General features: G+C 46.2%; 1 protein-coding gene across 2 annotated transcripts; it reads left to right on the forward strand.

Moving 5' to 3' along the window:
• The first annotated feature begins 1,144 nt into the window (after positions 1 to 1,144).
• Positions 1,145 to 26,282, forward strand: RNF10 (ring finger protein 10). Of its 2 annotated transcripts, none has more exons than XM_078873841.1 (17): positions 1,145 to 1,498; positions 4,293 to 4,492; positions 6,716 to 6,915; positions 7,837 to 7,927; positions 10,056 to 10,240; positions 10,686 to 10,822; positions 12,680 to 12,837; positions 13,787 to 13,927; positions 14,774 to 15,020; positions 15,638 to 15,771; positions 16,640 to 16,757; positions 18,292 to 18,393; positions 19,706 to 19,873; positions 22,235 to 22,335; positions 23,087 to 23,144; positions 24,603 to 24,779; positions 25,961 to 26,282. In XM_078873841.1, the coding sequence occupies exons 1-17, from the start codon at positions 1,387 to 1,389 to the stop codon at positions 26,050 to 26,052; spliced, it is 2,421 nt and encodes an 806-aa protein (XP_078729967.1). In that variant the 5' UTR covers positions 1,145 to 1,386; the 3' UTR covers positions 26,053 to 26,282. The 2 variants fall into 2 exon arrangements, with proteins under 2 accessions (XP_078729967.1, XP_078729968.1); XM_078873842.1 differs by having other exon boundaries at positions 4,302 to 4,492.
• Positions 26,283 to 27,367: the final 1,085 nt, after the last annotated feature.

A 27,367-nucleotide genomic window follows, 5' to 3' on the forward strand; every position in this document is an offset into this window, starting at 1 on the left:
GCGCCTCCAGTTTGAAGGTCGACGGCCAATCAGCGCGCGGGATCACCGAGAGGGGGCGGGGCCCGGCTGGGTGTGACGTCACGCGTCAACAATGTAAACAGCCCAATAACAACAACAACAACATGGGACCTTTCTTGGCAGTATCAAAGTATAAGAGTAGGTTTTACACTTTCTGAGTAAACCAGGAGGTTTTAATTCTAGATTTGAAGCTTTCGTGACTGCAAGTATTCATATTCTTAATTTTTTTCGGTAAAGTCACGTAGGTACTTTTATTAATTTTAATTTTTTACCTACGTGACTTTACCGAAAAAACCTAAGAATAAATCAGGTGTTAAGATGTTAAAACACCAAACGGAAAACCTTTTGCAAGGAATCAAGCCTGCATTAACCACACATTTATGGTGAACATGAAAACAAAAACGTGCTCTGTTAGTTAATGCATTGTCTGAAATGCATTGACTTTGAAACTGATTGGTGGTCTACACCAGAGGCAGCCTTCTTTAGGGCCTTTTGGCTGTTCGCGTTTTGGCGTTCTCTTGTCTAACACTAGTTGAGGCTCGGTCCTAAAGAAAGCTGTCTGGTGTAGACCAATCAAGTTGCAAAGACAATGCAGATATTACCAGGATCGGGGTCAACCCCACGACCTCCTGCATACCAGGCGAGGTAGTTAACATCTCCTAGCCACCGTCATGATGAGAGAGACACGCAAACTACAAATATACAGCAGCAGGCGTCAGGGTTAGGGATCGAACCCACGAGAGACTACCAGAGGTCGAGGGCCTCCTATGTGCTGCGAAGGGCCATAACCCCGAAACGTTGCATTTCTCTTTGAAGGGCAAACACACGTTATTGACGAATCTTTTGACTTGTGTTTTGTTGTTAACTGTGCTGGTGCACCACTGCCAACGAAGCAGCATCACCAAATAATTCATAATCTTTATTTTATTCTGGTTGAATCCAACAGCCGTCCAAGTTCAATGCATGTGTGGGGGGAAAGTGAGGAGGGGCGGGGCTTAGTGTGGGCGGGGCTTGGACTTGCACACCCCTCCCACCCACGCATGCGCACGCGCCCCAACATCCGGGTCGCGGCAAAACGAGCCGCTACCCCCGCCCTGCGCATGCGCAGTCGGTGCGCATCCGGGCTTTCTGTCTCGCGCATGCGCGGTGGCCTGTGGTGGGGTAGAGGCAGAGTGGAGCAGGGGGTCTCGCGACCCCTTCTCTCCGCTTATTCTCCTGCGTCGGTTCGGCTTAGCCCGAAGCGGATCCGTTGGCCGTTGTAAATTGTTTACTCGCAGGTTTTAATTTTTTTCTCCTTGTGTTGTCGCCATGTCGAGGTCGCTATAATGGTCGCGATCGAGAAGACAGGGAGACGGAGCGGCCCCGCTTATGACGGAGAGCCCCGACGGGAGTCACGTGATGGAGCGGAGAGCGAGCGCGCGCGCGGGCCACGTGACTCCGGCCCCGCCGTCGCGCGACGCCATTAGAGATGCGAAGCCCGGTGAGAGGATGTCTGGGGGGTGGGGGGGCATGACCCGGATGGCGTGGTGAGGGGGGGGACATGACCCGGATGGCGTGGTGGGGGGGGGGGGACATGACCCGGATGGCGTGGTGGGGGGGGGGGGGGGCATGACCCGGATGGCGTGGGGGCAGGACCCGGATGTGGATGTGTCGGGAGGGGGGGCAGAACCCGGATGGCGTTTGGGGGGGGGGGCATGACCCGGATGGCGTTGGGGGGGGGCAGGACCCGGATGGCGTGGGGGGCCAGGACCCGGATGGCGTGGGGGCAGGACCCGGATGTGGATGTGTCGGGAGGGGGGGCCAGGACCCGGATGGCGTGTGGGGGCATGGCGGGGGGGCATGACCCGGATTGCGTTAGGGGGGGGCAGGACCCGGATGGCGTGGGGGCAGGACCCGGATGTGGATGTGTCAGGAGGGGGGGCCAGGACCCGGATGGCGGGGGGGGCATGGCGGGGGGCATGACCAGGATGGCATTGGGGGTGGAGGTGCAAGTTGGGGGGCTGAGGGCAGCGCGGGCCCTTGGGGGTGGCCCCCTCCCCCAAGTCCATGCCTGACATTAAAACAACTAAATAGGCGACGTTTCGGCCAATGGCCCTTTACTCGGTGCACATGTAATTCTTTCTAAATTAGAAATTATGTATAACGTATGCAGTCATTCAATTGCTTTGAGAATTGGTGCCCCAGTTAAAGGTGGGGCGGGGTGTGGGCTTAGTGGCAGAGCTAAGTGCTGCGTAGCTACACGCCTCGCCCGTGTGGAAACTGCACGTCCACTACTGTACCTGGAATGCAGCAGTGCGGGGCGACCCTCCGCGTGAATCGTGGCTGCATGGGTGGTGGTGGTGGTGGAGGTGGTGCTGCCTGGTTGGGCGAAACGGCAATACCAAGCAGGGGTCGACAACCAAAATAACGAGACCTTTTTTTTTCTTTCAAATTTGGTACAACAACAAAAAATCCCATGCGGTATTTCTAGAGCCGCAGTGCAGGTCGGTCTTTAAAGAGCCGACCACGTGCGGATCCGGACCCCGCAGATTGCCGACCGCGTGCCTGGGCTGTATCGTATTGCAGAGGGCCTCGTGTGCTGTGTGTCTGTGCAGTACAGTAATTGTGTAACAAGTCCACTTATTGTATTTAACAACCACAGCATATTTAATAATAATAGGTTTTTTTTACCCTTTTTTCTGGCAACAAAACTGAAAGCTATTATTATACTTTGCTACTGGCAAAGGAGGAATCATGATGTAAATGCTTACCCCAAGCCCTCATTACTGATGGTGCGTTGTCTTTGAGTTGTGCGCCTTTTGGCGTCTTCTGGTCGAACACCATGTGAGACTAGGCTCTAAGGAAAGCTGTCTCTGGTGTGGACCAATCAATTTCAAGGACGGTGCATACATTATCAGAGTGTGTTTTTTTGTTTGCATTCTGACTGCAGGTATTGTGGTCTATGCAAACATGACTCCTTGTAAAAAAAAGGTTTCAGTTTTGTTGCCAGAAAAAAGGGTCAAAAAACAATTATTATATTTTGCTACTGGCAAAGGAGGCCTCATGTCACAGCATATTTATTGAAAGCCAGGACTTCAAAAAAACAGCTTAAATAAGATTACGCTATGTGTCAACATTTAAACACGGGTTAGCCTTTTTTTAACGACCCCCCGTCTCGAGATAAACTTAAAGAATGTAGAATACACGTGAAAAAAACATTATTGAATACTAACTTCAGAAAAAAAACCAATCTTGAAAGAGGGTTTTGCGTACATGTTTTCTCCATTTAATATTCATAAGTGGCTTCATGGTCACGAATTCCTATTGCTGTACAACTATAATTTGGCCACGTTTATCCGTCTGGTCCACTAACCCTGGTTTCCAAAGCACTGCGTCACAGGTGTGCATTTCAGCTGAGTGCCCATTACACACCCCACACACTATCTTTGTCCTCCTGTCTGAATTTAGTTGTCACATTTTATGTATATCCTCATACCATGCGTTGTTTCCAGGCATCATTTAAGGTCTTTCTCCACGACCTCCCTGCATACCACAATGTTATTGGCAAACAATGCGCGCCATGGTGTTGCTTTGTGTGTCTTCCCCTGTCTGGAGTGTCAAGGACAAGTAGAGGTAGGGACTTAATTCTGGCCCCTTACGTACTCCGTCGCCAAAGCCTTTGTACTTTGTCCTCTCTGGAGAGCAGAATGCCCCTTTAACAGCATTAATTTGTGTCACCATTGTGTATGAAGACCATGGACGCACTTACAAAGTCCTGTTTTGGAGGACCACATGGCTGGTCTTGATTCGGTTGATGGTCGACCATTGGCAGCGTGGAAGGTTGAAACCGGGGAGGTTCGACGGTAGGGTCCTGTACGAGATGTTGATTTTTGACGTCGGCCACAGTCCGGACTTGCTTTCACCTCTCGCCTTCATTTGTATTTGTGGCGTGGAGTGTGCTGCTGCTGCGATCCAGAAAAGGGGTGGCGTGGTTTTAGGCGAATAGGCGGCGCTGGGTTTGTCCCGATGTATCGGAAGGTGCGGGTTAACGAGAATAGTTTTTTGTATCATGCTGTAGAGGGTGTCCGGCCTTGGTGATACTGAATGCGGGGGTGTCCACCATTTTTAAAGGGACCTGATTAATCATTAAGGGGAAAAAGTAAATTTCTTTAAAAAAAATGTGAGTGTTATTTTTATTAATTTTGTGCTTATTGATACAACTCTGGCCTGTGACGTTGACTTATTGACATGCTTGCTCTCCTGACCCGTGCGTGTCATGGTGCGCATTGCACTAGATGCTAAAGCTGGTGGTGGAGGGAGGCTCCGGCATGGGCGCAAGCGAGAGGTGCCGCAGCCCTTCCCCAAGCCCGAGGTGGTGGCGGGCGCGAACCGCCGCGCCGCACCCCAGAAGAACAAGACGTTTGATAAGAGACCCCCGACTCGCGGCGCTGGGAAACCCGCTGGCACTTTTACTGTTGGTGGAGGACGAGAGGAGGTGAGGCCATGCCCCATGGGAGGATTTGCATACACTCATTGGTTTGCAAAGTTTGCATTGGTCATCAAGTTGCCAAGGACAGGTCTTTCGTCTCTGGTAATCAACAGTAAAAATACAACACAAACCTGTTATTGTTGCGTCCTCAAAATAACGTGGGTAGATAATACATGTTCTGAATATAACAGGAGGGGGGAGGGGTTGGGAACCTTTAAAATGAAAGTTATCATCTAATGCTAAAGTATTTACTATACAGTACCTACTCTAGCATTAGATTATGTGGTCCACAATTGCTGGGGTTTTTTTGGTGGTGTTAAGTGCCGTTTATTTACACGGTTATTTAATTTGAATAATATAAAACAATATAAATAACATAACAGTTGATTAGGCAAAAGTGGAAATGTGAAGAATATGGATATACTAGGGCACCCTGCCCCTGAATTGGTATTATTTCCAGGACATTATACATGCATAGGTTAGAAATCAAATTTTAATTGCAATGGTACTGAGTCAGCATGATTATTGCTGAATGAGGACATGCTGACTCGCACAGTAGTGTCGGCAAACATACATTGTCGCTGTTCTAATGCACCTTATGACAGGAGGCGCCATTATGACTTTGGTCACCTTCACGTTCTTTTGCATGAATCTGAAACTAATCAATGTCCATTAAAGCTGCAGTGATCTAACCGTATCGGCAACTTGTAATCCTCAAACAGGTGGGAATGGTTTTATATTCAGGAATCGTAGGAAAAATCTATGACACCTTGTGGGATATTCTAGCCCTACACAAAAGTAAAATTTTACAAGACAACTTTATAACGTTCAAACTTGCCCAGACGATTATGTCAGTGTATGCCAGTTGTGAGCATGTAATGCTAGTGAATTTAGAAACATTTCCTGTTTATGTTGGGGAATAGTATTGGTAGGTTATTAAAAGGATGTTCTATATCCACATACCCAATTTGTATTTAAACAGTTTCTACTAGGGTTTACATAAAATGTTACAGAATTAAATCTTTGCAACGTTCTTTTATGGCATTGTTTTGAATCTGAACACTTAAGTACTAAATCATTCAGTAGAATAACCACAGTTGATGTTATCTGTTTCTACTTGGCAAAGTGTATCCCTGCTCACACGAGTTTTAGCCAGTACAAGTCTCTGCTAGTGGTCACTTGAGGTCATCACTGGAAAGTTCACATTATTACAGTGGGGACCTGTCTCCATGCCACGGCCACTGTTGCCTTCACGCAGAGTGGTGCTCTTTGATAACAGCACAATGGTGGTGATGATTAATTGACCCCTGATGAAGATCTGAACTCTACATTACAACCATTCAAAGTAAAACACATTAATTATATTATCAGACAATGTAGTCCTTAATTTATAAATAGGCGAAAGCCCAAAGATGCAAAGTCTCCTTTTGATGGGAGGCTTTAGGTCTCCGGTGAAAACATCTGCGATCTTCGGAACGGGGTCCTGTAGTTTATATGGAGTGCTCTTGCCAATGACGCCTGGTAATCCAACAACATTTGTTTACCAAGCCCATCTCTGCTGGTGACATCAGAAGGTAGAAACCTGTCCAGAGTTTTCCGAAATAATGCTGCTTGACAGTGTTGGTATGGAATTCCAATAGGCCAAAGAAACATGTTTACAGGCACTCACGAACCAGTTTCTATGAAATATATATATTTTAACATGAACTTAAAACACGAACTCGTACTTGCAAATTGAACCGCGGAACTATTTTCGTCAGTTGAGCGATCCTCCGAGATGTAACGAGTCAGCCTCATGCTGGGAGTGTGTGTGGGCATTTAAATAAGGCCACGTGAAGTGTCGAACCCCGCTGGCAGGAGGTCATGGGACAGACCCAAGTGACTGAGATGACTGGCCGATGCACCACCTGTGCCAACTTCACGTGGCTTTAACGTGCACATAGCCAGGCACAAACACCATGGTGACATCACCGCCACTAAGTGGCGAATGGCGGTTATTTAAATAAGTACATTATTGTGTTCTGACTTACTAACCGTTCGACTTACAAACGTATATCAGGAACTAATTATGTTCGTAAGTCGTATATGGAAACAGAACAGAGTTCTGTTTATATATCTTAATGACTGGTAGTTGTTGCAGGTCACAGCCTTTTATGACAACTGAAGAGTATAATCGGTGAATGTTTGGGGCAGTGACCCATTTTACTGTGATATGGTCTGCCTTTACAGGTGATGTATGATCAGCAGACGGAGTTAGCCGACCTGGCACGTGGACGTAAGAAGGTGAATGTGAATCACCTGTTCAACTTCACGCTGGAGCCGCGCGAGCGATTCTCTCCGTACCATCCCAGCACGTGGAGCCGCAAGGGGGGCGCCTGGTGGGGCCAGAAGCAGAAGCCGTTCAACAAGGAGCTGTTCCTGCAGGCCAAGTACGACCCCTCGCACCATCCCAGAGAGACACGAGCGGGTTCACAATCCGTGTCAACGCACCCCAACAACTAACACTCTTGGTTTTCTACACCCATCGATATTGAAATTTGCCCAGTCGCCCCCCATCAATTGGGTGTGTATGCATCCACACTAGCTTTGGATTTGTTTGCAATGGACTTCTTGGCATGGTCAAAATTGTGGCTATAGCCATTTCACAAATTATTATCACTTAGACGTAGACCCCTTTTTGTCTATCCATCTGCTGCTGAAAGGGAGCCACCCCATGCCTTCCAGGTCTTTTAGGTTAATTGCTCATACTTCATCGTGCTGATCAGTGCAAATTGGTGAATGTGGGGAGCACAGATGTGGAAGCATGCATCGAAGTGCAGAACAACCATGAGTTTTGCTGCACTGCCCCCCTTACTACTACCCACTATGTAGCATTGGAAGCCTATGACAACCTGTTGTGCATGGCGGTAAACCGTGCAAGCTCTGCCCATGCTCGAGCCTGCTTAGTTTCCAAAATTTGACGGGGCGATTTGGTCATTACCCTTTAATATTTCTGTGGTTAAGTGTGTTCAATGTACATCCTGTTGAGAACCCCAGCTGTGGGTGTTTTTTGACTTGAGGTGCTTAACAATGTGTTCCTGTCAAAAAAATTACCCCGCTAAGTCAATCGGTCATTGTTGTCAGTGTCGTTGATGCCACCACTCCTCACCATTCCATTACTCCTTCGGCTAGAGCTCTCATCGCTTCCTTGCCACGTACCATACCATACTTCCAAGTTACAGGGATAACATTGTGTATGACTGTCAGTGGAATTTGTGCTCCAGTGGAGTTCCATTGCCTTTTTAACATGATAAGAACAATCTTATCATAGCATTTGGAATAACAATATGCCACATTTTGTTTTGTTGCAGCTGCCAATTTGTGGTACTGGATCAGTGTGATTATAGCGTGTATCTGGCGGACCCCGACACACTGGTCGACTGGGATTTAGTGCAGCAAGTGGTGAGTATCTTTGTGCTGTTTTTTGCGAGTGACGGGGTGATGCTTTTCTCCAATTACGACTTATGCAGTGGGTGCAAATATCCACATTCCTACGGTGAGGGCCACTCCCTCCATCATACGTCACGTACAGTAAAAGCTCATTATTTTGGTATTTGATCATTCGTAAATGTTGATAATTTGGCAAGGCCAGAGCCCCATGTGTCGAATTAGCAAGGGTTTACGATAACATTGTTGTATGATGTTGCATTGACAGTGGTGCACAAGCACGAATAATAAGTACACGCACGATACATTGTAAATGCAATCTTTTAAATGAAAAACACAAATCTTTAAATTGATTCTTATAATATTTACCAGATCGAGGCATATTACCGTCAAGTAGTGTTTGCTGAAATGAGGCACACGCTGCTCGAGGTGCATAGACCACTCGCCGTTCATTATTACCGACCCCACAGTCATATCACCCCACCAATATAAGTATCGCAAGGCCTTGCAGTGCAATGAGTTGACAAGGGAAGAGGCACTGCATGTCCATCCCCCCACAAAAATCCATCCAACCCTGCTCAAGAAGTATTTTGACCACTTTTGAGCACGTGACAGCATTTCACATGCTCATTGCTTCGCTGTTAAGAAGTAAAGGGACACGTCGTTTGAAATGGCAACGTTGTCCATTTGGTTTTAATGCTGAAGCAGCGGTAAATGCTGTGGCGATGCCAATGCTGTAAAGAGTTTTTTCCTGAAAAAAATATCGCCATTTCCAATAAATACAAGCAGAATTTAAATGTGGCATTTATATACTGCAAACAATGTTGTTTCAAGTTTATTTGGCTATTTATATCGCAAAGTCGTCTTGCTGTGCAACAAGAACTGAACTGCAAGATCCACATGAATAAGATTGCAGCCTTCTGTAGTTGCAAAATTGTGGAAAGAGTTTTGCAATGCAGGCGTCCTCTGATACAGAGTTGTGCCCTCTCCCCTCCCTCGTGGTTGTGCCAGTTGCTGTGTGGAATCTCGATGTTGATAGCCAGGTTACGGACTTCTACATAGCAACAGCATTTTCCCACTATCCAGGATTGTGACCAGAATTATAGAGTAGAATTGCTTATAGTAGATTTCTATTTAAAGCTTTCGTGACTGCAGGGATTCATCTTCTTGGTTCTTTCGGTAAAGTCACGTAGAAGGGAAATAATAAAAATAAAACATAATAAAATACAATTCTCACGACGTTTCAGCCACAATGCAAGCAGCCGTCCTCAGACGCTGTCTTTCCGACAGACTTGTTCTTCACCTGAGGACGGCTGCTTTTTTTATTTTATTATTTCCCTTCTACGTGACTTTACCGAAAGAACCAAGAAGATACTTATAGTAGCTTATTGAAATGCCTGATAAAAGCTTGTTGCATAGTGAGTGACTGTAATATTGAACGATTGACAGTGCGTATTGAGTTTTGTGTAGCTATGCTGCTTGAACGCTGAATCTGCCTCGGTGTAGATGGAGTGCTCAACTCTGACATTTGGCAACCCGTTGTTTATTCAACACTGCAAACTGCTGAAGAGATTCACAAAGTCGAAACTATTCCAGAGTTATTCCTTCCTCAACAGATGCTCCTGGAAATCATTGGCCCTGAGGGCCAATGTGCTGATGGATGTGTAACATTAGTGGACATTTGTCTGTGGTCAGGGTTGTGAAGTATGTGGAACTCTGGTCGGTGTTTGTGTCCAACGGTGGTAGTTTTGTTCGTAACATTGCTACTTGCATACAGTGGTCAAGAATAATGGGAGAACCGAGCTCAGTTTCCATTGCATCTCTTGCCGTTTATAAATCACGTTATGCATGTGGTGTTGCGGTTATTCTAGCCTGCATTCACGTTTCTGGCGGAGGAGTTTCTCATCTTTTTTTTTTACAGAAGATGTTAGAATGATTTTTGATTTAAAGCTTTCGTGACTGCAGCGATTCAATAATATATATTTATATTATTTTATTATTTCCCTTCTACGTGACTTTACCAAAAGAACCAAGAATGTTAGAATAATGTTTACTTTGTTTGGTGTTTGTGTGTGGTGGTGGTGGTAAAGTAACCCCGTAACACTGTTTGGCGTTTGTGGTGGCGGTTGCCTTTTGTGAACAGCGGCTGCTGAGCCACGGGGTGCTCTCCTGCCCCATCTGCTTGTACCCGCCCACGGCCGCCAGGATCACGCGCTGCGGCCATGTCTTTTGCTGGCCCTGCATCCTGCACTACCTCGCTCTGAGCGACGAGCCCTGGAGGAAGTGCCCCATCTGCTATGAGGCCGTGCACAAGAAGCACCTGCGCAGGTGAAGATGGCACCACGGGCCGAGTCCCCTCCCCCCCTCTCCGTGTGCAAACACGCGGCGTATTTGTTCCTTGGAGACCGAGATTGCAGCGATCATTCATGACAGGACCATGTAGGGTGGTGATGGCTTGAAGTTGATGATGGGGACATTGAAATGTACAACATCGGCCAAAACTATAATCGGAGAGTTGTAACCAAATAAACATCTGATGTCTAACAGTGCCAAGTTAAATTGACCATAATTGGGACTAACATGACGCCCCTTGTTTAAAATTAGTGATTTTATCATGAGTGCTTTAATGCCATGCCTTGCCCTGTATCAGAATTAACGCTGATGAAATGTGAAGTTTTGTTAATTCCAGTTTGTTTGCTATGAGTGTAGTGCTCGTGCTATGTCTTTTTGACCGGTGGCACTGACTCCCAAGTGTTGCTGTGTTTCTGTGCAGCGTGGTTACGAAAGAGACCCACCAGTTCGCAGTGGGAGACACCATCACCCTGCAGCTGATGAAGAGAGAGAAGGGTAGCGCCATCGCTCTGCCTCGTAGCCAGTGGTTCCAGGTGGACAAGCCTCTGTCAGTTATCGGTGAGATCTCTTAACTATAAGTCGGTTAAACTTAGATTTAAAGCTTTCGTGACTGCAGGGATTCATCTTCTTGGTTCTTTCGGTAAAGTCACGTAAAAGGGAAATAATTAAATAATAAAACATAATAAAATAATTATCACGGCGTTTCGGCCACAACGCAAGCAGCCGTCTTCAGGTGAAGAACAGGTCTGTCGGAAAGACAGCGTCTGTCTAAACATCTGATGTCTAACAGTGAAGAACAGGTCTGTCTTTCCGACAGACCTGTTCTTCACCTGAGGACAGCTGCTTGCGTTGTGGCCGAAACGTCGTGAGAATTATTTAATGTATTATGTTTTATTTTGATTTCCCTTCTACGTTACTTTACCGAAAGAACCAAGAAGATATAAGTCGGTTGTCTTGCACTGTGATTTAATTTAATTTATTTTCTACCTACGTGACTTTACCGAAAGAACCAAAGAGTATGGATCCCTGCAGTCGTTAAAACTTCAAATCTAGAATGTCTCGCACTGTCATTAAGACAGTTTTTTTAATTGTGGACTTTTGTGTGCGTGTGTGCGTTGTGCCCATGCAGGGGGGTGTATTGAATGGGCAGAGTGTTGTGCCGTGGCGCTATGGGGCGGGCGTTAGCTGATATTGAACGCTGTGAGGAGAGCGCTTTTTAACATGGTGAATTAAATTGTACGGCACGATAAGCGTTAGGTGGGTGCATAACAAAGGGTGTTCCAGATGGTTTTAGATGGCAGGTTTTCTGAACCAATCGTGAAACAATCTCTACACGACCCACCTAACGCTCGGCAAAGCAGCTCCACAGGCGTGTTGGGGCATGCCTGTAATCCAGCCCTGTGGAAGTAGGGGGATGGCATTGGTTTTGAGAGGCCTTTCATGTCGAAACTGGCCCATGGTTTGCTTGGTAGTGAATCAATGCAGCCGAAATTATGCACTCCCAGGTGGCCGCCCGTGGCTGGTGGGTTTTGTAATAATTAATTTTGTTTTGTTGAGAGACTGATATGGGAAGGAGAGGTCGCCTGCTTCTTTATTTTGTGAGTTAATGGAGAAAAGTTACGTCAAGCGTGAGACTCGTGCACCCTACGTGTGCTTGCAGTGCCCCATACATTGTTGGCACAGCAAAATTGGTTGCGACGCATCTCATCTGCACGGACTTTGTAGAGTTATTTCCTCGTGTGTGTGGGTTTCCTGTGGCCAGTCCCAAAGAGCAGTCCTTTTTATGTAAAGGAAAATAAAGCTCATGTAGTGCAACTATTTACCATTTTTGTAAAATAAGATTATTACTATACCTCTCAAAATGTTGCATATTATTACTCACCGCACAGACGTAGTTTATAGCGTTGAAACATTTAGTCAGAAGTTTTTTTGATATTTGTATTATTTTGTGTAAAAATATTAGTTTTTAACATGGAAGAGGCTAAACGTTGCGATGCACAACCCTCCTGAGAGGCTTTCCTGGACAAACAAATTACATTATTATTGTCCCTATTAATAAAGTTTCCTTGGGTAAATCGCGCTGCGAATTGTGTTCCAACAACTTGTCCTGCATCTTTGACATCTACAGTTATACCATCGGAGAACGATTGTTTAAAGGCGCTTTATAAATTTAAATAATTATTTTGTTTAGTTGTCCCCCCCCTTACTCCCGATTAGCACGGTTCGCTACTTGCGGCGCGGAAGAAGATCAACATACATACATGGCATTGGGAGGCCTTTGTCCCGTTGTGATTGTGGCTGATGACGACTACGACGAATGTATAGTTTTGAAACGCGAGCGCGGTTAGGGGAGGAGGGGCGCATTGTGACGTGCGTGCGGGCCTCTGGTCGCGTGGTCGGCCGGTTGTGTCGCAGACGCGCAGAACTCGCACCACTGCAAGCTGCTGCTGGCAAGCCGGGCCGACGTGCAGACGAGCCTCTCCCTGGAGCAGGAGCAGCTTGTGCAGCAGCTCCTCGAGGAGAGCGACACGGCCGAGGCCTGCTTCGTGCAGGCGGCGCTCGGCGAGCTGCAGGTGCGCGCCGCTTGCTTGTTGCTGCTTGCAGACAGACGTGGCGGGCCCTGGTGGTGGTGGTTGACCGAGCATCGCCATTGCACTTTGGTGTTGCATAATATCTAAAATGATGCAAGCCCTGTGTGTCTGTGTCTGTCTGCACGAGTTTGTGTAAGAATGTGTGACCCTGTGCTTACTCTTTGGTTCTTTCGGTAAAGTCACGTGTGACTTTTCCGAAAGAAACAAAGAGTATGGATTCCTGCAATCGCGTAAGCTTCAAATCAAGATTCACCCTGTGCTTGCTTGTGTGTGTGGATGTGTATAGGGTGTAGGTGCTTGCTAACATCACTTGCCCCAACAGTCTTACAGGCTATACGGGGGTCTTTGTCTTCTATAGGGTGTTGTAGTGCTGGCCACATCATCCCCTGCGTGTGCCTCAGAAATACGGTATTTAGCCTTCATATGTGCTTTTTAACAGCAACACTTGGCCCAACGGTCTGTAAAGCTATGCATGGCTCTGTCTTTGGTTTGTGCAGTGTGTGGATGTGGGTGGAGCAGTAAGGCGGCCAAGCGTGGTGCTGTCCACCCACACCCACTCGTATGCGTATCAGCATTCGTAGGTGCTCACTAACAGCACTTGCTCCCAAAGTATTTTAAGGCTAGTCGGGCAATCTTTGTCTTGTCTATGTAGCGGTAAGCATAGTGGTGCGCACACTGCACTAGTGCGCGCAAGTGGTGATTATCTGATTTGATCCTGGGCCTCTCCTAGGTCGTCTCTCGCCTTATATGAGTACCTGGTTCAATGTGTAAATATCAGCGCTGGGGAAACCAATGTGGTCAGCCATAGTTCTACACGCACCATTGTTTTTTTGTCATACCAGCCTTAATTACTGTATACTCGCTGAATGCACGAACGCCTGTCATCTCTGAGGCTAAATGGGGTTTTTTGGCTGTGTGCGCGCGTGTGCAGAACCAGCTGAAGTGCTTTGAAGATGCAGGTGCAGATGTGGGTACTACTCTGGAGATGCAAAACCTGTCTCTTGCCGAAGCTTCAGAGCCAGATTCTCACGAAGTGAAAGAACCAACAAGTTTGACCAACTGCAACAAACAGGTTAAATAATTTTTGATTGAATGATCTCACACAATCCTGTAAAAAAACAAAAACTGTATTTTATTTATCTCTCTGTTTTAATTTCACATTGGGTGGTGCTGGTGTCTCTTGGAGACGTGAAGCTAATGGTGAAAATTGTACATTCCCACTGCAGGGACCTATTGTTTCCCGAGGACAAGCACTGTTGACTTCAGACTCTTTATGTAGACTGCACGAGGAATCCGATGAGCTATGAAGCTCTTTATCCCCCACAGATGTCCGGTATGAGCGAGGGATGCTCAATTACTCAAAAACGTGATCTGGAGTTTGAACTCGCCGGCCTTTCCTGTGCCACTGGCACAAACCACAACGCCCTCGCTCCCCCCAGACTGCTGCACAGTGGACATTGACGAGTCTGTTACATTGTCATTTAACTACCTCCATGCAAATATGGGTACTCGAGTGCCAATTGCTATTAGGATAGAAACTCTCGCTGGCAACTGATGTGGTTAAAATATAGGATGTTGGTGAATAATAATTCATAATCACAATCAATCCCTTAACCGTGGGGGTTGTGGTGGTGCCAGATAATCTTTTGTTATATGAACAACATCTGACCACCTCATCCAAACCATGGTGGGTTTTTTTTATCCATCTGGTCCTTGGCCAACCTCTCCCCATCCTCCCTCTGACTGGGCCATGTAGGACATGGCTGGAAAGAGAGTACCCCTTGGCGCTTTGAGTCACACGGCCGAACCACTGTAGCTTTTTTCCTGTTTGCTATCGCCAGCCGTGGTTGGTGTGTATCCCTCTATATTTTTTTCAGTCACCTCTGCACAATTTTGAGACCTTTTTTTTGATTGACAGGCTGTGCATAGGTACGCTTCGGCGTTCGACGAAGAGTTTGAGGAGGAGGTCGCCAAAGAAGCTGCCGAGCCAGACGGCGCACAAGAGGAGGAGGTGCAGCTGGAAGGAGCTGCAGGTCTAGCTGCGACTGAACAGGAGCAGCAGCAGCAGCAGCAGCAATGCTTACAGCAAGAGGGGCACGGGTGTGAGGTGCTAGAGGAAGAGGAGGCCAGCTCCCAGAACAACCTACACCACTACTACTACCAAGGTGATTTCCTCCTGCCATTCATTTGCAATGTTATCCTTGTACAAGAGGCGGGGGGGAATTTGTTGAATGTGCTAGTGGGGTGTATGTCTGTAGGTGTGTGTATGGTAGGGAGGCGAGCGGTAGTGTTGCCGTTGGCGCACTGCGCTATGAACCTGGCGACCCGAGTTCGATTCCCGCTCACGGTCAACACCAGTGACGATTATCTGAACCGATCCTGGGCCTCCCCTAGGTCTACTCAGCCTCAAACTAGTACCTGGTGCGATGTGTAAACATCGCCATGAGTGAGACAAAGGCATCTGGGCGTGGTGTTGGCCACCCACCTCGTGTGCCATTTCGGCCTTCATAGGTGCTCGCTTAACAGCACTTGCTCCAACAGTCTGTTAAGGCTATACGGGGGATCTTTGTCTTTTTCTGTAAAGTGCACAGCCTGGCACAAGCGCCGTGGTGACGTCACCACCACTTAGTGGCGAATGGCGGTTGTTGTTGTTGTCTACAAATACTCTGTGCCCAGCTACTCACCCTGTCCGCTGTGTGCGCTGTGTGTGTGCGCTGTGTGTGTGCGCTGTGTGTGTGCGCTGTGTGTGTGCGCTGTGTGTGTGCCGGTGTTCCCTGTGCAGCGGAGGACGGGCAGCACATGTACATGCTGCCCATGAACCGCCGCTGCCTCCTGCAGGAGCACGGTGGCCCCGAGGGATGCCCAGACCGCGTCACGGCTCACATCATGGACATCGAGAGCTTCTCCATGACCGAGGTGAGCATCTTCTGCACGATTCGCACTATCTCCATCTCACCGCGTCCCTCGCTTGGCAGGTTTTTATTTATTTGTCCTTTTCCATACCTGTCAATCAGTGCCGACCTTATTATAGACCAATGCAGACCTTATTGGTCACCCCTTGCCCTTATAAATCTCAACCCTCATCCTACAAAGTCCCATCACAAGGAGAGAAACACAACAAATAGACAAAAGTATGTTTTGCCCGTATTGAAATGCCTGTACGCCGTATGGACCTGAAAACTAAATTTTCCTTTACAAGAATACAGGGTAAACCGTAAGGGTTCACAATTATGCTTCCCCCCCCCCAATTGTATTCTATTTGTGGTTTTCGGTGTCTGGACATGAGATGAAATATCCATTTAGAATCTCTCGCAGAGCAGTGCGACCCTCCGTAGCAGAGAACGGCCCACGGAACCAGATATCGGAGAGCTACTAAGACGATTCGTTCAAGTTACCTATGGTCCAGGCAGCCTGGGGAGGCACTGCCCCCCAAGCGCCCCGTGTATGAGAGTAATGTTTGTTGCATGACGACAGTAAAACTGATATTTCTGAGAACTGGAATTTAGCCAAATTTAAGTGCAGAGTCCAAATCGGCTCGGCCAGTCATGTCTTTGGGGTTCATGAAATGAGTCGTTGCTTTGTGCAAAGTCAAAAGTGCTTTCACCTTTGGGAAGACTGACACCCCCCCCACACCGCGGGAGTGTGACATTTCCACCACCGACTCAGGCATGAGCGCCGCCACGCGCTTGTTTGAGCTGAGGCACTTTGGATTCTTGAATGAACGAAATAGAGGATGACACCTGTAATGAATTAATTTCGAACTTTCCTCCCTTGCTGTTTGCAGTATCACCGTAAACGTTACAACTACCTGGACCACTTGCCCCTCACCTGTGAGATCAGCTTCTGCGAGGTGGCCCTGCAACCTCCCCTGGTCACCCAAGCCACTCTCCAATACTTCACAGGTAGATTAGCCTGCTCTGTGCACCTTCCACGACTACTGCTTCTGTCAGTCGTACGCTCCTGTATTTTTTGTAACACTAGCCGGTTTTCGACTGCTATGTCACTAAAGAAACCGTCTCTGTAAGCCTCATGTAATAATCCTGAACTGTTAAATTCCTTAAAGTGGAGCACTTCCCTCCCAAGCCAAGTAGGGAAGTGTAGCTCTAACCTCTTGACAGCAGGGAGGGGTATGGTATATATCTCTGCCCAGCCTAAGGTTAACATATCAGACATTTCGCGACCAATATTCATAATTCAGGTTTTTTTGGTTTAGATGACGTAAATATAAATGTTAAGCCTGCCACCACCCGACACAGCCACAAATCTGGCTGCCGCCTGATGACGATGGTTGTAATTACTGGCGAAACATTGTACTCACATTGCAAATGTTGTGGAATTTCTCTCCAACCCACCGGTGTAGTGCTTGTACTAGTAACGAATTGGCCACGTTCTGTTTATGTGGCAAACCTTACTAATTGGCTGTGTCGGGTGGTGGCGGTTTTTACGACACATTTATATTAACATGATCTAACCCACAAAAAAACTCTTATGGATAATCAGGCCTGTCATCTCAGAAATGTGAAACACTAAGCTAAATGACCACAGTTTCCCATAAAAAATGTTTAATTACTGTTTGAATTTTCCTGCTGCTTTTTAATGCAGATGTTCAGATGCATTTTTATTTAATTTTATATGATGTGAATGAATGCTGTGATGTTTGTCTTAATAACGCTTGGATGAGTGTATCGTTGAAACAAAAAAATCATCATAAGTGTCGGAGTCACCTCGAGCCCAAACTAATTTTTTAATTGGCCAAACATACCATTGTGCAAGCCACCTTAAAATAGCATTTTGAGAGGGTAAATGAACAGCAGCATTGTTATTTTTATTATTATGAATTCTGGCTGTGTGCACTATTCTAACGTTTGGTATAGTGGGTGTAACAATTCACCTACTGATGATTCGGTGAATTCTAGACTTTTGAGCTATAAGAATAGACAATTGCGGGATCTGGCTTATTGCTCACAATCGCTGTTTTTGTACATTTAATTGTGACTGGTTGAGTATTGTCTTCGATGTTTCTAATTGTTTTGCTCCATATAATACAATTATACATGCACATGTAGTCTTTAAACAACCAAATAACTTACAACATAATTTAACTGATGCGTTGCATTTGGTCTGATCCTTTGGCTATTGTGTAATTGTTATCTCCAAGTCTATTGCTCGTGATAATTAAACCAACATTGTTGCTCCAGATGCGCATGTTCATATGGTTTTGAAAGTTCACCTCCCTTATACAATTAACTAATGTATAACTGTGATGCTATTTAAATACAGCATCAAAACAACACCAAGCTAAGATTTGGCACAATTTTTTTTCTGACGTCACCCTCTGTCTCTCTGTCTGGCGTGTTGGCACTTGCGTGTGCCACGTTGGGTTTTGACGCCCGCCGCCTGACGCTGCTGCGGTGCTTCTCTCCGCCCCGCCAACAGCGGACATCGAGAGACGCAGGGTCCTGCGGCAGAAGAAAGCGCGCGATGAGCGCCGCAGGGAGAGAAAAATCGAAATGGAAGAGAACAAGAAACATGGGATTTGTAAGTGATGCACCACCTTTTATTACTTTCACGTCGTTAGTACACATCGTCTACGGCATTTTTTGGCAATCAACCGCTGGTACAGTCCAAAGCGTGGTAGATGTATGCTTGAGCTTCTTTCGCGCCGTATGTAGCCAATCAGCGGTGCGGGGGAAGGACAGCAAACCAAACACAAAGCAGTTCTAAAGAAACGAGTTTTCAATCTTGATTTAAAAGCGCATAGCTCCACAGTCATCCTAATATCGGAAGAATTGAGCGTTTCATACGACCGCAAAAGCGCATCTAAAAAAAATTAACCCGTAAAAACAAAGTTTTTCACTATAAATCCTTTATATGCGTGGCGGCTAGAGTCCTCTCGTCCTCTGGCTTGAGATGGCTGCCACCAATGGTCAGATGATTGCCTGCCACCATTATGCAATTGGTAATTAAATATAATGTATTTTTTCCTAAAAAGTGTAACATTTTGGAAAAAAATTTTCACGAAAATTAATTGTAACGCACAACGAGTCTGTGTGCAAAATGTCAACTCGATTGGATCACGGGAAGCGGGTTAAAAAACGACCGAAAGATTTGCACGGTCGTAAGCGCGCAAGCAAGCAAGTGAACTTAATATAAAGGATTTTTAAAAAACGTGATGCGGTGACCGTCTTTGCAACATAACGTGTATTTACTCTTGGTACACACTTTGATTATTTTCCACCAAAAATAGAAATAAGAATAAAAACATAAAAACAAACGAGACGTAAACCTACGTGACTTTACCAAAAGAACCAAGAATATGAATCCCTGCAGTCACGAAAGCTTTAAATTGAAAAGTAAACCTAAGAGTTAATTTATGATAAGTGGAAGAATCGCCTTTAATCGAATTAACGTATATCAGGGGTGGGGGTACACCTTTATTTTTCACCTTGCTCATCGGTGCACTTTGAAAGCAGAGAGTGTGGATGTCATGATCCACTTGAATTGTCTTGAAGAGTTTATTCTCAGTGGTCTCATTTGTTATATCTTGTTTGTATTATTTCTCATGTATTCTCTTGTGCTTGTTACAGTGTTGTCCACTCGAATATTCTAAATTCATTGTGTGCTTAAGATTTGCATACGTCACAAATAATTGATTATTGGACGCACGATTTGGTTCGTGCATTGTGACCGTAAGAATCTTTCAAATTGACGAGCTGATGAACTATTGCACACCTATTTTTCCACTTAGGCCTGTCGGCAGGCTCCGTACAGAGGCACTATTTTGAATGCCGCCTTGTTATGATGCTTTTCTTACGGAGCTCTTACGTTCACCGCGCTTTGCCCGCGGCAGATCCCGGGATGCGTGTTCCGCTGGAAAACCTCCGCCAGTTTCCATCGTTTGGCTCGAGTCCCGAGTGCGGCCCGGGCGGCCCCACAGACGACACCGTGGTGATGGAGATGAGCTCACCCGCCGTGCTGCACTCTCCACAGGACAGCAGCAGCAACAGTTCCGCAGCAGGTGACCCTCCCCGGCCCCGATTGTTTAAGAGTGATGCTTGGCAAACGTGGCTGTGAGTCCTGAAAAATACGCTGAGCCTTGGTTAGGCCCAGCACGTGTAATGATGACCTTGATGGATTGGCAGTGGTGCGCAAGCACAAATAACCAACAACTCAACACACTTGTCAATAACACCGTAGCCCTAAAAGTAAAAATTATATAAACACAAGAACTGATGTTAACAAGTTACTGGCCCGGCTGGGTGGCTGTGTGGTAACACTCGTTCCTGACAGCAATAAGGGCCCAGGTTCGATTCCTGACTCAGGTGCCTTTTTGTGGGGAGTTTGTATGATCACCCCCTATTCTGCATTGGCTTCCTCCCATAGCTAAAAAAAACCACATACTTTGTAAGTGGTGTTGGCCAAACATGGCAAGGCTGAAAAGCTACCTGCAAAATTACTCAGTTGGGATTAGAAGAGAGCAGCATGGGCCACGACTGTGAATTCTGGGGAGGACCCTCCAGAAATAAGTCTTGAGACTCGGCGAGTTTTTCCTGGTTAAAACAAACGGAATGAAAATAAAATGTTAATGAATCGCAATATCAGTGTTTCATAATTTCATAATTATGTTTTTTATTCATTGGTTTTATGTTTTTGTGCACTTGCAGTACAGTTAAATATTATTTAAAAGTTCTTCAACTGCAGATTACTTAACATAAGCCTGCAACAAGTCTCCTAATTATTGCAACTTCACAATCTATGACGCTTATAACGCACATGCACTAAATAATGAAATCCATGAAATACACAACTGAAATAGTGATGTAGCAACCGACATGTCATTTAGTCTGGAAAATGATTTGTAAAACATTAAATTAATGGGTAATATTCAGAGGTGCCTTTGCAGTTCATATGGTTGAATATAATCTCCTGAGGCTCACACAGTCAAATTAAGGCTCCCCTAGAACGTTTCCTCCCTCACCCCCTTCCTCTATCTCCCTCCTTCACCTCCCTCCATCTCTCTGTCACAAATCTTCCCTCCTTCTTGTTCAACTTCCTCCTCTTGTCTCCCTCACCTCCCTCCGCTATCACTCTACTCTGTCTCCATTTCTCATCCTCCTCTGTCTCCTTGCTTTTATCACGTTTGCGCGGGGGGGTTTACAGCTGGGATGGAGGGTGGGGGGGGGAGGCGTGATGTCACGACAATGGGCGAACCTGGCTCTCAATGCTTGTGGGTTACAGGTGACGTCATCACGCAGATGGTGCGCGGCAATGTTCACCAATGCGTGCAAGGGCACTTGCCCACAAGGGAAGCAGGCAGACGACAATCCATCACGGAATCCAGCCAGAAAACGATTTTCTAAAATAGTATAAAGCGTCTTTTTTTCCATTAAAACATGACGGGAAATGGTGTTGCATTTTTTTTTCTCAAATTGGCAGCTGTTCAGATTCCATGTTTGTGTAATGGATGTTATTCATTGTAGGTTACTGGGAGCCAATGTTTCACGAATCTTGACGTTTAGTACCTAGGATGTAAAAAAAAGGTTAGTCCGTTATTGACATCGACTCTGTGTTGGTTCTGACAAACTCTTTAAGTAGCGTGCAGAGTTGGTTAGTTGGTGTTTACTTAACATACCCGTCACGTTAGGTCTGGCCAAGCAAATGTTTGTAATCGTTTACCAAAAGAAGAAATAAAAACAGTTAAAAAAAGTAACAAAGTGTCTCCCTGCTCAAGGGAGCAATAAGGCGGTGGTGGGAGTGGTTGTTTATTTCCGTTTAGGGCCTTGAGCCAGCCGTTGAACTTTCACATTCTCACGGCAGGTACCAAGAGGAAATGCAGAGGATTGAACGAGTTGATGAAGCGTTTTCAGCGTGGACAAAAAATTTATACGGACCAGACGCGCGTGTTTGAGAACTATCGCAACACCTGGGTCTCGGATAAGATTGGTCACGTGACCTCTCCCAAAATACCTCTACGTGTCCTTTTCACACTGTAAACGGTAGCCTACGTTTACAGTTGTACCTAATAAAAATGTATAACCGAGTAAGAGCTCATTGTGACCAGACGTCCCGTTATGGAGGTCTGTCATACGTAGACATCGGCAAGCTCCACACGTTGTATAATCTGGAATGTTCTCCCAACGCATTCGTTGTGTCCCCATTTTTAGTCCACCTTGGAGGGAAGCGTCATAGAAAATGAAGTCGACCGTGCTGGCAGAAACCTGACTTTATAAACCTGTGATTTTATTCTACACAGGTGGCTTTTCTAACCAATCAAAAATAGACCTAAAGTCTTGTCAAGTAACGGAGGAGTGTCTTGTGGAGGTGTGTGTTGGGTGTTTAGAGCTTGTACTGACTTGCTGACTTGTGTGTCAAATTCTAGGATCATTCCTGAGCCCGTTGGCACCAGCCTTTGTTCCTGGCAGTCCTTCTGCCGTGGAGAGCATTGTTGAGGATGAGTCTCACCTACCTTCCTTTGCACAGGTAACAGCTCAAAGGGGAAGGGGCTATGGGTGGTATGCAACATGCACTACTTAACTCGACAGCTCCATCGGTGTTTCCATACTGCACGTGTTTTGAGTGAGATTTAGAGCTAATTTTAACGGCCTCTGAATTCTTAATTTAGTGTGCTCGGTCATTTAGCTTTGTGTTGCAAAGGGTGGCTTCCTGATTATTTTTTTATGTTTATAATTTTCCTGCTTATGTATGTACTTGTGTTGAACTCCTTTCACACCATATGTAGCCAACCATGCTAATCGGAGGCGCTTATATTCCAGTTGTCCTAATTGGCATCATAACACTCAACGGAATTCTTCCTGTTGCAACTCAAATTGTTTAATTCCCCACACCTCCGAATTGATACTGCTCAATTGAGTGGATACCATTCGTCCACCTTCAAACAGCCCCATTCCCTTCCATCGACACATGTTTACGCACGCATATTCCTGCACACATGGACACGTACACAAGTTAATACGTTAATTCACAAGCACACCTGCTCGTAAAACGCACATTCAGACGTGTGTTCACACACACACACGTGTGTGAGTTTGTGCATGTCCAATGTTCACACTTACCCGTTCGCTCACCTTTTCGTACGTTCAAACGCGTACAGCTCAGATGAAAATCTGGTAACATGTACACGTTTTCAAACGCATCCAATCGTGCACCCACATACTCATTCGTTGCAGTGGCAGCCGTCATACTGGATGTGCTTCTCTCTCGTGACGTGCAGATGCTTAAGGATGGAAAAGCTAAATCGGATGCCTGGCAGAGGAATGTGGACAAGAGAGGTACGCGAGTTACACGTTTTCTTTCAGAAGCACCGACTATATACCTGTCCCTATGAAACGTGCAGCGTGATGAATGTTAATCCTTTTAGCTACTTCCAAAGCGAGATGCTTGCATACGGTTTGGGGAGAGTGGCGGCGCAGCGGTTAGCGCGGTGCGCTAGGAACCCGGCCACCCGAGTTCGATTCCTGCTTGCGGTCACCGCCAGTGATGGTTATCTGAACTGGGCATGGGCCTCCCCTCGGTTGACTCGGCTTCATGAGTACCTGGTGCGGTGTGTAAACATCGTCACTGGGGAGACAAAGGCGGCCGGGCGTAGTGTTGGTCACCCCACCTCCTCGTGTGCCGTGTTGGCATTCATAGGTGCTCGCAAACAGTACTTGCCCCAAGAGTCTGTAAAGGCTACAGGGGGGGTGAGGATCATTGATGGGTGACCACCGTACACAAAGCAGATTGTCATAGGGCCGTGGGGGCAGCAGAGTGTGGTGCAGCAAAATAAATCAGTTCATTGCCCTCCACCATCAACGTGCAACAATCGATGTGGTGGAGTACGATTTAAAAAAGAACCCTATTACCTGGCATGGCATGGGGAGCCTGGGTCACTTGCAAACAAAAATACACTGGCCTCTTGAGCTGTGACCTGGTTAAACAAATTAACTTGACTTGCCCTCATCCATCAACCATTGACTTTACACCATTGGAACCTCCCTTGCCAGTAGCAAAATATGATAATTGTTTTTTACCCTTTTATCTGGCAACAAAACGGACACCTTTTTTTACAAGGAGTCATGTTTGCATTGACCACAATACCTGCGGTCGGAATGCAAACAAAACAGTGCGCCTTTTGGCGTCATTTGGTCCAACACCATGTGAGACTAGGCTCTAAGAAAAGCTGTCTCGGGTGTGGACCAATCAATTTCAAGGACAGTGCATACATTATCAGAGTTGTGTTTTTTGTTTGCATTCCGACCGCAGGTATTGTGGTAAATGCAAAAATGACTCCTTGTAAAAAAGAGGTGTCCATTTTGTTGCCAGATTAAAGGGTTAAAAAAGCAATTATCAACCATTGACTTGAAGTTAATTTATTAGGTATAACCCTGTGAGCCATTCGGCTCTTGAATCGGGTGCAACCGCAAAAAACAAAAACATGAACAAAAAAACATCTTAAAGTGAATATGTGACCGAGTGCAAACAGAAAATCCAATTAAAGACAGCAAAATATTGCAGAAAAAACACCGTACACCAACGCTGTGTGCAAAAATCCCAGTGGGATGCAAGTCAACCAACAACAAGACAACTTAGATTAAGGCCATCAGTCTAACTCTGTACGACAACAAACAAACATGGCTAAACCAATACACTTTTCGAAATCACTTGACCAGAAGGATTGTATACTACAACGTGATGTACGTGATGTGCAATTCTCAAGGTGTGGCCGCCCCCCTCCCCCCACTGCTCAGCACCAGCTCACGCAGCAGCGGCGGTGGGTTCCGGTGTGGATAGCGATGCCGAGAGCGACTCGGAGGGCATGCCTGTGCCCAGCTTTCAGAACTCGTTCAGCCAGAGCCTGGAGTCTGCACTGCTCACTCTGGAGGCTGCTGCTGCTGCTGATGAAACCAAGGCAGCGCCATCATCAGGTGTTGTACAGGCTGGCACCTCTCGCCTTGCAACGTGAACTTAATGACGTGCTGAGGCTGGCCGGGTTTTGCTCCGGAGGTCGGAGCACTCGCGGGCACTGTTGCTAGATATCCTGTGTTTAATTCCAGATTAAAACTGTGCTCCCAGAGGTGCATGGGGTTGATGGGTCTCAGCCTGGCCACCAAGAGAACTCGCAGAATGAAAAAAATCTATCCCGTTCAATTTGATGTTGTGCTTAATTTGGCTACAGTTTGCCTTTGAGGAAGCAAATGATTAGTTACACACTTTAAACCAAGGAGGATGAAATGTATTTTTTTTAGGCATTGAAACAGATGTCTTGCCTGCTAATTTATTACCAGTTGTATACGCAAGTCCAGACACGTTACATCTTGTTTAAGAGCACACGGTGAAGTAGGTTAAGTGGAGCTTTGTTTTAACTTTGCTTTCAGTTCTGTTATTTAAGCAAAGGGAGACCATTTGTCATCTGAAAAACAACAGGTTAGAATGACACAATTGGGTTACTTTATTGGCTCAAGAAGCAAAGGAAACTGTCCACTTTGAGCCTTTAAAACAAGACATTTCCAAAACAGCGAGCTTCCAAAACAAAAGTTTTGAAAGCTCCTGCACCCCAGCAACATGATGTCATCGTCACTCGTCACCTCCCACATCCCTTCCCCGCTGACCCTGGAAAATCTGGGACAACGGATTAAAAAAATATGAAAACATTTTTCAATAACGCTGCTTTAAAATAAAACATACATAAAAGCGACGTTTCAGGCAATGGGCCTTTCATGTGCTATGGAGAAAGTGCTCAGTGTCACCTGTTACATTATATTTTGACATTTTTAAGCCAGTGTTGTTGACGTGTGACTTTTACTTGTTCACCATGGAGATGGCGAGTTTTAAGATATTTAAATTAACATTTTCTTGAAATCCAACTCTTTCATTACACCCCTGAACAAACGACACCAGTTGGCATACTGTTGAGCACACGCAACCACTGTCCTATTGTTATCTTCTGGCAGTGACCCTTGAATAAGAGTTTGTATAGATCAACGGGGCTTTGCTCGGGAAATAAACTTCTGAGCTGCTCAACTCAACTTCTGATATCGTAAATAACATTTGCGTCCTCGTGGTGTGCCTGCTTGCACTCAACCGTTTGCTCCGTTGTTGTTCGCAGACTGCCCCGCGCAAGGAAAAGGTGGAAAAAAGAAGAAAAAGCAGATGAAATTACTCTTCAGCAGCTCTGTGTTCCATGGAAAAATTAATTGAAAGTGAATTTAACAAATGCTTGTTTGTCAACGTGTGCTGCTGCTGCTGCATATTACTTAAACATGGCGACTGGCCTCATGTGATTACTTGGTATGCCCCAGACTACAGACTGGTTGTAGAGGTCTGGCATTGGTGTGTTTAGAGCATTACGACTTGTATTGCAAAGCTTGTAGAGTTTGTAATGATGGCGATTGAAACCTTAATAAAAAGTAATAATGGTGTCATTTCAACTTTACGCTTTTTTCCTGTTTTGTTTTGACCTGTAAAATGTTGGTTGGTTGGAATGTCATGGCCTAACCCAAGAAACAAATACGGATCGTGGTACTGGCTACATAAACGCTCGCTTCTTTGTGAAATAATCCAGGACGAGAGAGAAACGCACGTGCACACAAATTTTTGTTAATCAGTTGCTGGATGAGGACCCCTCCCCCATGGCGTGCACTTCCATGATTCCATCATACTGGTCAGTGTGGGTTTACTAAGATAGGGAGCACAAGATAGGGGGTGGTATTTAGTACAATCGATTTTTATTGCACTGCCCCGTTGCTACGACATGGCCCTGCTTATACTTCTCGTGACGAAATTTGCCTGTTTGTATCCACAAATTCTTTAACTCTGCCCTATCAGACAGGGTGTCAACTGTAGAGCATTCGACTCGCGTTCATGTCACACGTGTAGTCATGGGTCAACTTGAAAAATCCTCCCGGTGGTGCCCATATTAAAACATTCCTCCTGCGGAGGGAGCTGGTAGGAACGTTGGGTTGCTCGGTCAATGGCCAGGGTCAACGGCGGCGTGGTGTATTCCGCAAATATGCCCGACTGTGAGGGCGGGCACAAGCCGGCGTGAGTAGGTTAAACGTTGAGTTTTATAAGGGCACCACGGAGTGACCAGCCCCTCCCCACCCAGCCCCACCCCTCCCACCCCCCACCCAGCCCCACCCTCCCCACCCAGCCGCTCCCTCCCATTTTTGGATGCACGACGGACGGACACTAATCTCCTGTGGGCTGGTGTGATAAGAAGGTTCCTACCAGGATGACTCAGGCTTGGGCAAGACACGTCACTGGAAGGGATGATGGCCGGCGGTCAATAATAAAGTCACGTGGCAGCCAGAAGAGGTAACGTGGCTGAATATCCACCGTGGACATGGAGCAGTGAAAATCGGCTCGTGTGCAGCAGGCGCGAGATGGTTTGCTGCAGCGCAGGACCGTGAGACGTGGCATATTCCTGCGAATCACGCCAGGGGATCTATTGTTTACGTCCACTGTGAAGCAAACGGCGCCTCGTATCATGGTTATTACACCTGCAATATTAATT

This window comes from Lampetra fluviatilis, chromosome 37 (genome assembly GCF_964198595.1).
Source record: "Lampetra fluviatilis chromosome 37, kcLamFluv1.1, whole genome shotgun sequence".
In the NCBI taxonomy this organism is placed as follows: domain Eukaryota; kingdom Metazoa; phylum Chordata; class Hyperoartia; order Petromyzontiformes; family Petromyzontidae; genus Lampetra; species Lampetra fluviatilis.

Excerpts from the sequence above, each read along its gene's own strand:
- RNF10 (XM_078873841.1), top strand. The coding sequence starts at position 1,387 with ATGACGGAGAGCCCCGACGGGAGTCACGTGATGGAGCGGAGAGCGAGC. Across the intron at positions 13,928-14,773 it reads TGACCAACTGCAACAAACAG|GCTGTGCATAGGTACGCTTC; the intron begins GTTAAATAATTT and ends TTTGATTGACAG. Across the intron at positions 22,336-23,086 it reads ACCTACCTTCCTTTGCACAG|ATGCTTAAGGATGGAAAAGC; the intron begins GTAACAGCTCAA and ends CGTGACGTGCAG.